Source organism: Lampetra planeri, chromosome 20 (genome assembly GCF_965212315.1).
Source record: "Lampetra planeri chromosome 20, kcLamPlan1.2.h2, whole genome shotgun sequence".
Taxonomy (NCBI): domain Eukaryota; kingdom Metazoa; phylum Chordata; class Hyperoartia; order Petromyzontiformes; family Petromyzontidae; genus Lampetra; species Lampetra planeri.
Window position 1 is genome coordinate 9,416,935 of NC_136126.1, and position 15,908 is coordinate 9,432,842.

The 15,908-nt window shown below is 49.4% G+C and overlaps 1 protein-coding gene across 3 annotated transcripts in view; it reads left to right on the plus strand.

Annotated features, from left to right (window-relative positions):
- Positions 1 to 10,893, plus strand: part of MAPKAP1 (MAPK associated protein 1) — a 123,441-nt gene extending 112,548 nt beyond the window's left edge. For all 3 annotated transcript variants that reach the window (XM_078603521.1, XM_078603522.1, XM_078603523.1), the window contains 2 exons: positions 2,795 to 2,892; positions 10,537 to 10,893. In XM_078603521.1, the coding sequence (XP_078459647.1) occupies positions 2,795 to 2,892; positions 10,537 to 10,692 (254 nt within the window). In that variant the 3' untranslated portion in view covers positions 10,693 to 10,893. The remainder of the gene's footprint in view (positions 1 to 2,794; positions 2,893 to 10,536) is intronic.
- Positions 10,894 to 15,908: the final 5,015 nt, after the last annotated feature.

The window sequence follows — 15,908 nt, forward strand, 5'->3', positions numbered from 1 at the left end:
CTCCACACACTCACATACGTACACACTCCTTATTCGCTTACACACAAACTGTGTGAAATGCACAAACACAACGATCCCCTGTGTAGCTTTCATAGACTGTTGGGGCAAGTGTTGTTGGCAACGACCTAATAAGGCCTGCACTGCCGATGTTGGTAGTGTGGCCAGACCACACCCAGCCGCCTTTATCTCCACAGTGCTCATTTTAACACTCTGTGCCAGCTAGCCAATTAAGGCCGAGTCGACCTAGGGGAGGACCAGCGCTAGTTCAGATAGCACTTGCCGTTGATATCAGCGATGGCTAGGAATCGGCTTGTATCTCCGGATTGATGGTGCTTTGCACTAACCACTGCGCCACCACACACAGGCATTAACAACACACACACACTACAAAAGCGTGCAATCTTCGTCAAAGGCTCCCAGTGGGGCGTCCTCAAACATAAAAGTAATTAAAAACAAATGCCGGCAAACAGAACTGGCACGTTACTAATCTCTTCGCGGTAAAGCCTGCTATCCCGCCATGTGTGCGAGGTGCCAACCTGCAGGCGTGTCAGCTGTGCGTGGCAGTACGGCAAGCAGGTTGTGACCTATGTTGTGATTAATCTTATATCCCCTCTCCTAAACTTTAAGTCCTTTTCGGGCATGGGTCAGATTATTGGGCTTTCTCTGGCCACGAGCTTCTCTACTCTGTGCTTTTTTGTCGAGTCACATCCACTGTCCTCGTATCTCGCTCCACGGCATCCTCCATCTATCTCCCTCTACTCCTTCTGTTCCCCTCCAATTACATCTTCGGTGTCTCTTCTCAACATGTGTCCAATCGGCAACATTGCAGGACTGGCATAAAAAAAACATCTTGAGATTGTCGTTACCTTATCAGAAAGTCGGTGGTTTCCTACTTCAACTCGTGTGGAGGGGCACTCCTGTTTACATCCTTAAGTCACGGGTGGAAATTCCACATTCCTATGGCAGTTGCAAGTAAATGTACATAACAAAGGCTGTTGACATCCAACAAAGCTGTGCGTATTATTTTATACACCCTAGATTTGGTGATGGGCTGGGTCATCCCCCCCCCCCCCCGCTGTAGACATTTGAAATCGCAGCCTTTTGATTGCGAGCGGCGTGCCGCTATTATTATTAAAGTGGTGCATTAATCGACGCGACACTCCGCCGCCGCCTGAATGTGCGTGCAGCTTCACGCAGGCCGTCTAGGAGCAGCGCGGCGTCGTCGCTTGTTGTGAACAATCAAAATATCAAAATAAACAACGCGGCAGCTGCCAGTTATGTCGATGGCAAGCGGAGAAGTACTAATGTGGGAACACGACTCGACATGATACCGCTGCAATGTGAAGCAATGAATTGTTGTGTTTTTAAGTTTCCTGTTCAGTGGAAACAAAACATTTTTCCTAATTTTATTTCGCTTGTGCTACTGGCGTCTCGCCGTGAGAAACGCTCGCAGAGCAGTGCGCAAAAACCCTTCGAGAGGAAATTGCTCACGGAAGCGCGGGTATCACACGAGCTACCTAATGAAGTGACCTGTGACTCACCCGGACACACGAGAGGGCAGCACTTTCTCACCTGCTCTGCACATTTTCCTCACACGACAGCCTAACCTATATTTTACTTCTGAAAGCTGTAATTTAGCCGAAAGAAGAAGTGCCGGGACAAATTTTATGCCATGGGGTTTTTTTTTGTGTGCAGTCGTTTGTCACCAGGTAAGGTGCACTGAGCTATATAGCCCTTTTTGAGAAGCGACCTGCCCACACATGATAGTCCAATGAGAAGCGACTTGTCACGTGGGAATTGATAGCAGCCGAATACTCTAAACGCGTGATGTCGATTCGAAATGGGGAGTGGAAAAAATGAAGGACCCGGAGAAAAATCCCCGCGCCCAGGTTGAAAGACGCGCAAACTCCAAATATTCAGGTGTCAGGGTTAGGATCGAACCCACGACCTCGTGTATACCAGGCGAGGTAGTTCACATCTCACCACCGTGGCGCCCTCTATCCACCTGGATTCGAACACGGAATCTCAGCGGTGCACTCAAGAACTCTGAGCCAGCCAGCCACCCACCCTTATTGCTGTATTTATTTTAAACCCAAATGCCTGTTTAATTTTTTTTTATATTAGGTATCAATTGCCCTGGCTACGATAAAGCATGTGTACAAATTAACTCGCGTGCAAGACACACGGTGGATTTGTTGCATCGCAAAATCGTGAGATGGTGATGGCTGTGAGAGGCCTTCATCCAGCAGCAGATTGATCATGGCTCGTGTGTGGGGTGGAGTGGTGGCACAGTGGCTAGTGCACTGAGCCACCCGGGTTTGATTTTTGTCCGTGGCTAACAACCCGCACGGTAAAATATGATCAAACAACCCCACGGCTGATACGGCGTGAGCGCTTCCATGCAGCAGGAGTTCGACAAAAGGCTGCAAAGCGTTTTTTTTTGTACATCTGGGTACGTGAATGTACGCACATCAGCGCTATGATCCCATTGACCCAGATTGCATTCCAGGTAATGATAAAAATAATTGGCCGTTGGTATCTAATAACAAACTTAGCCTTCCCTAGTTCCACTGGGTCTAAAAATAATTACTAGCTGTGTTGTTGTTATGAAATTAAGTTCTTCCGAAGAACAAAGATGGGCCGGTCCTGCGTGTTCTTGTCCACACCTCCCCTTTGTCCGGTTGTGTAAGCTTTAACAACAGGAAGCTTGCCAACAATGTTGCTTGCCCCCTCGATGTGTCTTCATGGAAAATAATCATTGGTGGTTCTTTGTTTTGTGTGTGCGTTTGTGCAGCACACGCGATGTTCAAGCTTGTCTACCTCAACAACCACGACTACAAGCACCAGTTCTTCCAGGCTGATGCTTCCACCATCAACGAGATTGTTCTGAAGGTGAGCGCTTGCACTTTGTCGCAGGCTGAGCTGAGACGGTGCGGGACCTCCTCCGAACGCACCGTCTCATTCAGTGAACCGTGGAACTTCTATTGGCTGCCCTTCAGGCGCTGCCTGAGAGGCGTTTGTTGAGCCATGCCATCGACGTTCATCTTGAGCCCCCGTGAGCCGAATAAATCCCAGTCAAGTGCAGACTTGGATCGAATGTGTGTGTGGGGTTATAGGTCATAGCCACCTGGGTGTGGAGTCAACCAGGCTCAGACACAGGATGTCAGAGGTCCTGCTGTTCCAGCTTGAGCTTCGGCCTCGTGAGAGATTCCCAGTAACCAAGGCGTGAACATAGAACCCTAGAGGTGCTGGCTGATGCTATCATGTATGTTGAACGTCTTTCGCCACCGTAAGTAGCCAACCCTGATAATCGGAGGTGCGGAAGAAGGAGGACAAACTAAACACAAAAAGCAGTTCTAAAGAAATGTGAGTTTTCAGTCTAGATGATTTAAAGGTCCACAGCTCCAGTGGCTTCTTTAATATCGTAAGAGCATTCCAGACGGCGCAGAAGCGCATTTAAACGCTCTCGATGCAGTGACCATGTTTGTTTGATGGCTAGTCAATGATGACCGGAGTTCGTGTTATGGTTTATGCTCCTTGACGAGATGAGCAAGATATTGTGGTTCATGTTTGTAATTCAACCCCATGAGTGGGTCTTGGGCTTTACTATAAAACTGCAGAGATCCTGGCTGAATGCCCCAAGATGGTAGGCAGCTCCTGGTAAAGCCCCAGTGCTTGAACTCGGAACATAAGAGATCTCAGTGTCCCCACAATGTTCATCAGTAGCACCCTGTGAGATGACCAGTCCCTCCGCTTAAACCCAGGACTCGGAGGTGATGGCACATTGTCCCTGGTAGATTCGGTTGGCATCATAATCCTCTGGGCTTAATACTGGTAGGAACCTCCTGGTTACACCAGCCCACAGGGGATTATTGTGTCAGTACGTCTGTCGTGCATCCAAAAATGGGAGGGGTGGGGCTGGGTGGAGAGGGGGGGGGTGGGGAGGGGCTGGGAGGGGAGGGGATGGGTGGGGAGGGGAGGGTGGGGAGGGGCTGGGTGGGGCTGGGTGGGAGGGGTGGGGCAGGGTGGGAGGGGTGGGGCTGGGTGGGGCTGGGTGGGAGGGGTGGGGCTGGGTGGGAGGGGTGGGGCAGGGTGGGAGGGGTGGGGCAGGGTGGGAGGGGTGGGGCTGGGTGGGAGGGGTGGGGCTGGGTGGGAGGGGTGGGGCTGGGTGGGAGGGGTGGGGCTGGGTGGGAGGGGTGGGGCTGGGTGGGAGGGGTGGGGCTGGGTGGGGCTGGGTGGGAGGGGTGGGGCTGGGTGGGGAGGGGCTGGTCACCCCGTGGTGCCCTTATAAAAGTTAACGTTTGACCTACTCACGCCGGCTTGTGCTCGCCCTCACAGTCGGCCATATTTGCGGAATACACCACGCCGCCGTTGACCCTGGCCATTTACCGAGCAACCCAACGTTCCTACTAGCTCCCTCCGCAGGAATGTGTTTCATAACCTCCCGTGTCTCAACATGTCCATGAGTACCCTGTGAAGATACCCAGTCCCAAGACTTGAAACCTACATCTAAGCGGTGCTGGCTCCGTTGCCTCGACACTTACAACATCCTCAACCTGGTTCCAGGCCTTGAACCCGAGGCATCAAGGGGGCTGACTCACTCGTGATAATGATTTGTTTTTGACGTACCGCCCCGTATGCTGTGGCGCGTCTCACAACGCTTTACATCATGTCTCATCTCAAATGTCCGAAAAGGGCACCCCCCGGTAGCCGCTTTCCCTGTGGGCACGAGGTGACTCAACACCTGGCCTACACATGCGCATTTGTCTCCCCGTGAAGGGGGGAGATGTTTTTTGGTAATCCCAATCGAATCGTTTGCGGGTGGTCTTCGAATTTGGCAACATTTGTCCGTGATACCGGCACGCAAAAAAACCCTACTGTTGGGAATGAAGTTGAGGGGTCTTCAATGACTGCCGTGAGCAAAGCAGACGGCGAGTAATGTTATCAAGGTTATTACACATCGCAGTAATATTCAGGGCGGCCGCCGGAGTCGGGCGGTGAACCTCTGCAACAAGCGGCGATCACGTGACCGCTAGGCCACGTCACCCACCCCTGTGCAACATCCTCCTCTGGACATGGGCCACCTCCGTAAGAGACGAAGAATTCAAAAGTCGATATCCGGCTCATGTGAGTAATCAAGGTGGTGCTTATCTCCCGTTTACAACCCTGAGCCAGTGGTGGAATTCCACATTCCTCTGGCATGGGTGAGAATCCATAGGCCTACCACTGTTGACTTTCACACAAAGTGGTACTCGTCAGAAATCCTGGCTCCATGGCCCAGTGAATCTGTCTTCTCGGAGGCTCCCAGCCCCCCTTCATTTTACATCACCCTGCCTCTTGAAGATAAAGCGGTTGTTTGTGCCATGTATTAAATTATAAGAAGAAAAAAAAACAGCGAAAGAGAGTGTCACCTCCGTGACACTTGGATCATGGACACTCGGCTGGCAAACGCGACAGCGCGGGGAGGAGGGGGGGGGAAAAAAGAGTCTTTAATTAAAAGCGCCTTTCTGTGGCATATGCCGCCGCTTGCGCGCTGCTTATTAAACAACGGCAAAATTGCGCGCGTTATAAATTTTAATTAAAAATGGCCATATGCCGCTGACGGCTCGGGAAGTTTGCGGAGACGCTTGTGAGGTTTGCTCGCGCTCGAGTAAATGTTCCTGATGGCGGTGGCCCCGTTGGGGCCCAGCGATCTCCCTCCATTTCTGCCACCGCCGCCACTGCTGCTGCTGCTACTGCCACTGCTGCTGTACACACACACACACAGCCAAGCTGCTTTGGAGGGAGCTACAACGAAAGAAACAAATGACCGATGTTTTGTGTACACACCTAGGCTGTCTGTCACGGGCCCGCGCGACACGACTTTAAAGCATTGTTAACGAGACACAAACAATGGCAAATCTCAGCCACGTGACTTTGAGGTGTTACCTGTCGTAGCTTCCTCTAGTGGCGTCACATCCACTTTGGCTTCATTGATACGTGGGAGTTGATGGGAACTGATCCATGTCCCTGAACTTCTCAGAGCACGAGGGCACCAACCAGCCACAACTTGCAGGCAGAAGCATGTTGATCACAAGATTTGGACAAAGGTCCTTGTGAGGTTTCACTTTGTGGTTGCTGCACTTCGTGGTGATGTGATGTGCGGCCCTGATGTGTGGTAGGGAGCCTCTGATCTGATGAAAGTCTTTTTTTTGTAAACGCCAATTGCAGATTTGACACCAAATCTTGGTTTGGTATCGTACCACAGCTCGCGATAACATTTTCAGAGTGTGACCTGCCCGCTCGCATGCTACTCTCTGTCCTGTGCCCGTCCCTTATCAAGCGGAGGCAATTCCCACGGTGAATCGTGATAGAAGTCTAGTCTATCTGCGGTGTAATGATCCCATTTATTTATGCTCTGTGGCTTTCTATTTCTCGACTCCCTCACTCCAACCCTGAGAAAATAACCTGCAAATGCGTCCTGCCTTTCCCATGCTCCCAGTCTGTATACTTTATAAAGTCCCAATTCTGGGTATCTGTTAGTAAGAATTGCTATCTTTTTTGCCAAATATGTATGCAGGCAAAAGCAGGTGCGTAAGTGCTGCTGCGGTGGTGAGACGTTATCTCCCTTGCCTGGTACGCAGGAGGTCGTGGGTTCCATCCCGATCCTGACGTGGCGCCTGCTGTATATTTGGGAGTCCACGTGTTCTCTCTCTCTCCCGCCGTGGCCGCGTGGATGCGATTAAATAAGCAGCTTCGATGAGCTGTCATGTGTGGCCGTGGCCGCGTTGCCTCCTGAAAAATAGCTAATAGCTCAGTGGGATTTAGCTGGTTAAAATAAACGTGGTTTTTTTTTAGGGGTACTGGCTTCATACCTTGTCAAGGTCGTTGTTATAATGGCCACGAGGGTGGTGCTCATCTCAATTGGCTTTTTTAAGCTCGTAGTGGAAATTCCACATTACCTTGGCAAGGACAAATGTGTCTGCTGGGAAACCATTGTTGGCTTTTCCCCCACGAGCAGTCCTACGCCGATGATAACTCATTTTAAATTATCCTGGAGGGATGATGGGCTGAGCTGGCCCTGGCTTCAGTGTTATCGATCTCATGAATGGTGACACTGCAATCTGAGCTATATCCAGGCACCTCGGTATTGGCGTTTACTAAGGTATTGCTTAAATACAGGTGACGCTTATCTGTGTTTCTAGGGATGAGTTTCGGATTTTCAGATTTGAAAGACAACTTTGTATTTTAAAAAATATTTTCAGGCAGTTCACATGATGCAATAATGTAATGTATCTTCGCGCTACATTTACTGATATCACCTGACACCACTTTTAGGGGTAACATCATGGAAGTAATGGAACATGTGACGTCATATTATCGGATCGATCTTTACACAAACAATTTAATATTTAGGCAAGATTTTCTAAAGCCGAAAATTGGGAAAAACATCCCTCGTGTACGTTGCAATGTGGCCCAACCCAAGGCATCATGGTCGCACAGTTGCCAAGTATTGCCACAATACTTTATTCAATAGCGTTCTTGTGGAAGTAGTGGCGATGCTGATATCACGACACCTATGGGTTACAACAATCCTGGTAATGTGGTGATTGAATGCACAATCCATAAGAGATTTTTTTTGGGTTAGATGACGTAAATATAAATGTGTCGTTAAACCCACCACCTGACAAAGCCAATTAGTAAGTTTGCCACGTAAACAAAACATGCCAATTCGTTACTTGTACAGCACACTGGTGTGTTGGAGAGTAAATTGGTTTACTGTGTTGGGGGGTGGCGGGTTTAACAACACATCTATATGTACGCGATCTAACCCAAAAACAAGCTTCTTAAGGATAATATTGGTTGCGAAAGCGTACGTGTTTAACTGAATTCACAATACCTGCAACTTTTGCCGTGCAATTGTCCCATAATCCCCCCCAAAAATGCTCTTGTGCACAGCTGGGAACTGTAATTGGCTCATGCAAAAATGTGAAAGTGAAGCAACAACACAACTCTCACAGAGGATCAGATGGGAGAGCGACGGGCCCTCCTGACAACGTTGTGCTGTGTTGAAGGGGAATCCACATTATTGAGGCTGCCTTTTGTGGTGGTGAATGGTATCTGCATTAATGAAGCAAATGCCCCTTATGTGCCCAGGCGATTTAATAAGCCGAGGATACATCGCTCCAGCAAGCTGCAGCTTGCAATTAGTAATCGTGCGTGTGAGTGTGTGTGTTTTTTAATTTGAGGTTTTCAAATGCAATCGAGGCTCGTTTTACACTCTGGCTCGTGCCCTTTTTTTAATTCGAGCCAAGTCATCAGTATACCGCTCGGCCACCGAGAAAGAGTTAATAAGCTGCAATTACGGACCATTACCATAATTATCTCATAAAGGCCGTATGCCTCGCGCCGCGCCCCGGCTGCGCCTTAAAATTTCATTTGGCGGAGCTCGCCGAATATTGTCGCTCTCGCCGCGTCTCCCTCGCCGCGTCTCCCTCGCCGCGTCGCTCTAGTCGGTGTGTCCCGCAAGTCAGGGCGGTCTGCCTGTTCAAACGGGCAAAGATTGGTGATCATGTCTACCAAAGATCCTGAGCTAGTGGTAGGAAGTTGCACATTCCCCTGGCAGGGGACCATCACGGAATTAGGCGATCGCTGTTAGCATCGTACACAATGTTTAGTTTTTAATTTTTATAGTAGATGGATGGATGCATTTTTTTTGGTTTTACTCTGCCACCCTCCGAACTGCAAACAGTGCCACTCATCTTAATAGAAAATAAAGAGATTTGTGATTTTTAAACACAAAACTTAAAATATCACATCGGTTATCCAGCAACCATTTCTCATTGGCTACTGTTAGTCTGCCGCGCTGACGGCAGTGCCACCTGACTGCATCTCGAGAGCCACGTGCTCCATTGCAAAGACAGCAGAGAAGCGGAACTCTTTCAAACTGGCACAGACTAAGGTCTGAACTCGAGTTGCTAACATGAGTGGTATGAACAGAGTTGTGTGGCGGTGGAGGAGGGGGGTTCTAGTGAACAGAGCCATTAGTGCGGTGTAAGAGGCAGGGCCTGGGCGATAGAGAGAGAGAGAGGCTTGTCTTGGTCACGATTTCAGTTCAGATAACGTCGGATCGGTTTCCATCCCGTCTGATGTAAACCTATGCTTGGGGGCAAACCCAGCTCACGGGCTCACAGGAGCAACAGTGCGTGGCACTCATCGCTGCTGGTGGCTCCTTGACCAGTGGTCGAAGTTCCACGTTCGCGTGGTGGGTTGCTAGGTCTCTCTCCTGGTGGGCGAACGACTGACCGCGGGCGCGTTTTCATTCCGTGGAGATGTGCGACAGGCGAGAGTCGACTCCCGACCGGGGAATTGAACTCGCGGGCGGTCCCCGCTTTACGACCGCGAGTCGGGCTTCTTGTCGAACCGCGGGGCTGCCGACGCGGGCGACAAGAACTGCCGCGAGCCGCCCCCGCGCCTCTTAGGTGGCACGGGGGGCGGCGTTTTGCCGGCGGTGTCGGGGAGCGGCAGGGTTAAGGCTGCGCACCGCTCCACCCCCGGCGTGGGGGGGGAGGAGTGTCTCGGCGTGCGACGCCACGCCGTTTTGAGCGCCGCGCCTCGTAAACTTTACATGTAACCCACGGGACGCGCGTGACCTTTTCCCGTCCGTGCCCCGAGGCCCCCCCCCCACCCATGCCCACCCACGCGTGCGGTTGATTATCACTGCCCACCGCGTCATGGCGCTCCCGTGTTTACTCGCACTGCTTTTTACACGTATCGGAATTTGACCCTTAATGATTTTTGACACGGTGTTATTTGGGATATGTTAGTTTTTTTGGTTTCGTTTAGCTACCTTATCTTATGCGAGAACCTATTGCGGTGTGTATACATCAGCATTGGAGAGACAAAGGCGGCCAGGCATGGTGCTGGCCGCCCATCCCTGTTCATGTGGAGTCCCGGCCTTCTGTTGCCTACTCTTCATAGGTGGAAACTGACACAAATCGGGATATAATTGGCAAAACAAAGCGAAAAATTAAAGTCAAAACAAATGCAACAGTACAATCGCACTTACCCCAAACGGTCTATTGAGGATCTAAGGCGAGATATTCACTACCTTGCCTGGCATACAGGAGGCCGTGGGTTCCATCCCGACCCCGATGCCTGTATAGTTGGAGTTTGCACGTTCTCCCTGCGGTCGCGTGGATTTTTCTCCAGATCCTCCTGTTTTTCCCTTCCATATTTTTTATCGACCATGCGTTTAGGGTATTTGGCTGCCTCAAATTTCCACGCGATAAGCCACTTCCTTGGGCTATAATTTTGTGGCCAAGTTGCTTCTGAAAAAGAGCTACATAGCTCAGTTGGCCTTAGCTGGTGACATTAAAAAACACAACAATAAATTGTTTGTGTTTGTTGTCCTTCCGCACCTCCAATTAGCTCGGTGGGCTCCGTACGGCGTGAAAGAAATTCACACGAACATCCATTGTGCGTTTTCTCCTAAACGATCCTGACGATCCCCCCCACCGCCCTCGGTCCCTCTCCTTCCAACTCCCGCGGCCGCAGATCAACTACATCCTGGAGTCGCGGTGCAGCGCCACGCGGACCGCCTACCGTTCGGCCAAGCAGCGCAAGCTCGCGCGCAGATCGAGCTTCACCTTCAAGGATCGGCGCAGTACCGGCGAGCGGAGCAGCGGCAGCGGCGGAGCAAAGCCGTCGTAGCGGCGGGAGCGGAGGCGCGCGCCGTGGTGGCGTCGCCATCCGCCCGTCGCCGCCCGAGGTTTCCGTCTCGATTTAAAACTAAAAAAAAATTTGTACGCGTTTTTTAATTCCGTTTTCTCCCCCCCCCCATCATGTTTTGTCAAAGCGAATTGTCCACCGAATGTTGCGCAGCGGCAGTTTGGTCTGGGAGAGGTTGGGGGGGGGGGGGCGAGCGGGCGGGGGGGGGGCGCAGGGGTTTCTTCCCGGCAGCGAAGAAGTGTGCAGCAAATGGATTTCGAAATCGTAGCTATGTGGATACCCCGAAAAATAATTTGGGTCACGGCAAAAGTCGGGTCGGAAGTCGAAGCATTTCCCTACTCAAACGAGCAATTGGGCGGCATCAACTCCGTTCAGGCAGTGGTTGAAATTTGACAATCTCGTGGCGAGAGGTTTTGATATCCACCCACCAAGTGGCATCTGTTTGCAGGCTACACCCGACTGAGGTGAGTCTTTATACCAAAACCAGCCCAGGGTTTGTCTTGTTTAAGATGCATTGATCCATAAGGCCTACTGGTTAGTAGTGGGCGATGCGTTCGATCGCTATAGCATTAAAAAAAAAATCACTTTTGTATTTTTTTCCACCAGAGATCTTGGGTTTGATTCGTGTATTTTCTGAAAGGCCGTTTCCACTTGATATTGACAGAAAAATCGGTCACACATTTGCCGTTCTGCCAGTGTATTTATTTGTGAATAGAGCCCCACCGTGCAATCGTCCACAAAAAGGGCCTTTTTCGTAATAGCAGCAGATTTTCCAATGCCGTATACATCCAGGATTAAGATCCCCCATATACCGTTGTGCTGTTAGCGAGTAGCACCTATGAAGGCCGACACAACACACGAGGGGGTGGGTGGCCAGCACCACGCCCGACCGCCTTTGTCTCCCCAGTGGCGATGTTTACACACCGCACCAGGTACTCATTTGAGGCCAAGCCGACCTAGGAGAGGCCCAGGACTGGTTCAGATAATCGTCACCGGTGTTGGTGACTGAGCAGCAGTCGAACTCGGGTCTCCGGGTTCGTAGTGCAGCGTAGCGCCAACCGCTACACCACCGCTCCCCACAGCACACGCTGTAACAAACGTAATGGCGTGGCAGTTAATGCCCTCTCCAAATTTACGTGAAAATTTCTGATTTGGGGTCGTAGTTTTCTATGTTTTTTTATGGTCTTGTTATGCATTTAGAATCTAGTGTGGCCATCGGGTTTCACTGAAGCAATTGCAACGTATGTGGATAGGAAACCGATCGATTTTCATATGCACGATTTGACGTGCGTGTCATTAGTGTAAAGGTCGATTTGAATCAATTAATTGATACAACCCTAAAATAAAAGACCATTTGAGCAGCTTTGTTTTGTAATCTGGTTCTGCTTCTCATGAACGCGGCTGGAGATTTACGCCTTTTGCAACCGGCTTGTTAGGCATGCGAATGCAGATTGTTAGGATGACAAGCGGGATTGTAGAAATTCATTGAAATCTATTTTTACACTGACCATGTTTAAAATGTGTCCCTGTAAGAATCTGTAATTTACAATGTATGCAAATTATAATCTTGTGTCACACTTAGGCTAATGGAGTGTACAAGACTGTAAAAGTGAGACGATAGAACGGATGAGAGGAACCAATACAAAGGAGTGCTGAACAAGACACGCAATTATCGTCGAACTGAATTTGCGACCCCAAATTGTGACTTAGATTTTTTTGGATGGGGGTGAATAACGAGATGGCCAATGAGAGGCCTGGAAATTGAATCGTGAAATTCCCAATGAGAGGACGTGGAAATTGAGAATCCGTTTGTAATCACCAATCAAGTTGTCATGGGTTAAAGTATTATCCCCACGCTATTAATGAGTGGATGCTGATGGTAAATGTATGTTGGTGGGGGGGTGGGTTCATGTTGTTTCAAGGCTGTGAAAGTCCCAGCCAGATTCGTGTTGTTTTGTGAGCATCGGCATGGTTATGGTCCTGTTTTTGCAAAACCGATGCCGGAAACCAAGGCTCATTTAAACCCATTCGAATTGTAAATCCGAAATCTTAATTATATTGGAATTCCACACACGACTTATTGCAAGGAAGAAGAGTGCAAGTTTTCTCAATTTGCTTCCCCGTGTGCAGAATTGGTGTGCCGAAATTAAAAATCTACAGTATATGGCATTATATAAAGACAAGAGTTACGTTTTTGTAATGCTCTATCTGTTGGAAGCTCGTGGTGGAAATTCTGCATTCCTTTGGCAGGGGAGTGTTTCATTCACTGGACAAGCACCGTCGACAATCTCACAAGGCAGTACTTGTTTTATTGACTCTGGCGAGAATGATGATGGGCTGAGTGGACCCCTTGGCCAAGGATTTCACGTACTGTATGACCCAATCGTGAGGCACGTGCTCAGCGAAAGCGCCACCTGACTTGTTATTTTATGCGTAGAATTGATTGCGTGCAATCAATATAATCGGTGTCCAGAACTTAATTTGGATTAATTGTGGTTCAGCGTTAAAGGAATGGTAAAGTAATACTAACACGGACAACCGAGTTAGACGAGTAATGAACGCCTCATTGGGCCATCAATGGTTCAACAGGGACCCCCCCCCCCCCCCCGCATGGACGTTAATCATTTTGCTTTAGCCATGAAACAAAATTTTCGGTACTATTTTTAAAACTACTCCACACTTTGAAGAGAGACTGTCACCATTTTTTTTATAAGAATCAGGTTTTTTTCTTTCTCATGCCGATTACTACGATGACTTGAGTTTTGAAAATGTGGTGCTTGATCACAATGTGGTGACAAGAACTGCTGCCCCTTCCTGACTCTGGGTTTTGGCAAAATCGGCCAAATCGGCAGAAAGAAAAACAGAAGTTGGGTGTCGCTTTCCCCGCCAAATATCGGTAGAAGCTGCCCTTTATGCCCTTACACGAATTTAAGCCCTGTGCGACAACATTTTTAAGGAACTGTTCTTCAATGGCCTTCAATTGTCGAACCAAAATAATTTACAAAAGGTTTAGCAGACGGGACTGACTTTATACAAAACCGGTTCATCGATAACATGCCTACTACCACCCGTTACACTGCACTGCCAGGACCTTTTGATACAAACGTGTGTATTTTATACTGAATGTGCTGCTCCTTCAGATGAGTTCAGTCTTCCACTTGTGTTCGTTCTCCATTGATTTTTTTTTATTGTTAATATTATCGAACGTCTGAATTCCACGAATTGGACCTCCGGTTTACGGGGAAAGGGGCTTGTGGCGCTAAGAGGTTTAACTTTTCACTTCACAAGCGAACGGAACGAGGAGACAAACAAAAACCCCAATCCATTGTGTGTACGCTTTTATTATTTTAGATCCAGGTGAGGCTGTCTGGGCTGCAGGAGGTCACAGTCGAAAATAATAAGGGCAGGGTTTTCCGAATCTTGTCGCCATTTGCTCGTTTTGTTTAAAGCAACCAACGGTCGGCGCTCCGTCTCGGCATGATGCTGTGGCCACTTTTGAGTTAAGTGATCGGTCCAAACTAAAGCCGAAAAAAACACTGATGCTATGCCTACAAATTGTACATATAACAAACAAAAAACACAGTGTTGGGGAAGCAGTGCATTACAGTGATCACATTACCAATGGCAGGTCTTGTAATCCCGTATTAATACTCCCATTTTCATTGTCTAATCACATTACTGTTACTTAGCACGTGCACCGGTTGATTATTTTTGATTGTTAATTTTAATGTACAGGGGCGGGCGGTGATAAATGATGGTGTCGGCAGCTTGGGGTTAATGCGACGACTCCAGCTTCCCAAATATAGATTGCGTTGCAATGCCCGCGCCATAGCAGAGTGCTGTCATTTCTGAGATGAAAGCAACCCCCTTGTTGATTTTAATTAAGTAACGAAGTAATCAGAAGATTGTTATTTTTGGAAACGCCAAATACGGGATTACATTGCATTACTTCTAATATCTTGGAGTAATCGTTAATTGGAGTCCCCCACCCCAAGCCCCCAAACACTGTATATCACGCACGCATATCCACGTGCATTCATAAAGAACCTATATGTATATACACGCACGCACAATGTAACACGACTGTGTTTTACCCAGACAAACAATCAAGAATATACGACTCTTTGGTATAAATGTGGTGGACATTAGAATAAATAGGAGAAGCCTTATTAAGATACACTACTGTCAACCATGACAATAATAGACTGTTGAAGCAGGCGCTGGGAGTGAGCACCTATTAGGGCTGGCGATGATGAATCCAAGGGTGGTGTGGTCAGTACCGCATCCCGTCCCCTTTGTTGTACCCCTCCCGTACTGAATTGGACACCACACACTGCACCAGCTACATGCTGTCAAGGCCGAGTTGAGCCAGGAGAGCTGAAGGCCAGGTGTCAAATACCCATGGCCACGGTGTTGTGCACCGTGGCCAGGAATTGAACCCAGGTTGGCCAGGATTGTAGTGCAGTGCACGAATCACGACACCACAGCTGCCCCCCCCCCCCCCACACACACAAAGATCCCCCGTATAGCCTTAACAGACGTTCGGGGCCGAGTGCTGTTAGAGAGCATCTATGAAGGCCGGCACGGCGCAGGATGCGGGGCGCGGGGGCCCAACACCACACACACCTTTGTCTCCCCAGTGGCGATGTTCACACATCGCACCAGGTACTCATTTGAGGCTGAGTCGACCTAGGGGAGGCCCAGGACCGGTTTATAGAATCGTCACCGGGTGTTGGCCGTTCGTGTCGCAGCGTAGCGATCCACTGCACTGCCGCTCCACCCCCACGACCACCACGCGCGCAAACACTCACCGAGCCGCAGAGGGGGTGATTACTGTGAATATTAAAGCGCAATTGTAAGTGGATGGGGATAGCTGTTAGGGAGCACTCTGGCGTAACTACAGCCTCTCATCTGCGTGCTTCTTTCATCATTGTCCCTTCTGAGGTTGTCCTCTGTAACATACGCACCAGTCAAATGTTTCGTATCTCTTCCCCCCGCCCGCCCGCCCGCATCGGTATGTCTGTCGAATGCGCCCGGCCTCTGGGTTGTGGGCAATCGGGAAGCTGTGTGTACAGTCACAGAAGAAAGACATCGGCGTTAATGTATTATAAAGACGTGTGCTGCAATTTGCCTCTCCCCTTTTTTTGTGCAAAGTATCACACAAAAGACTTTGTCTTGTCAACCGTAAACGATGTGGG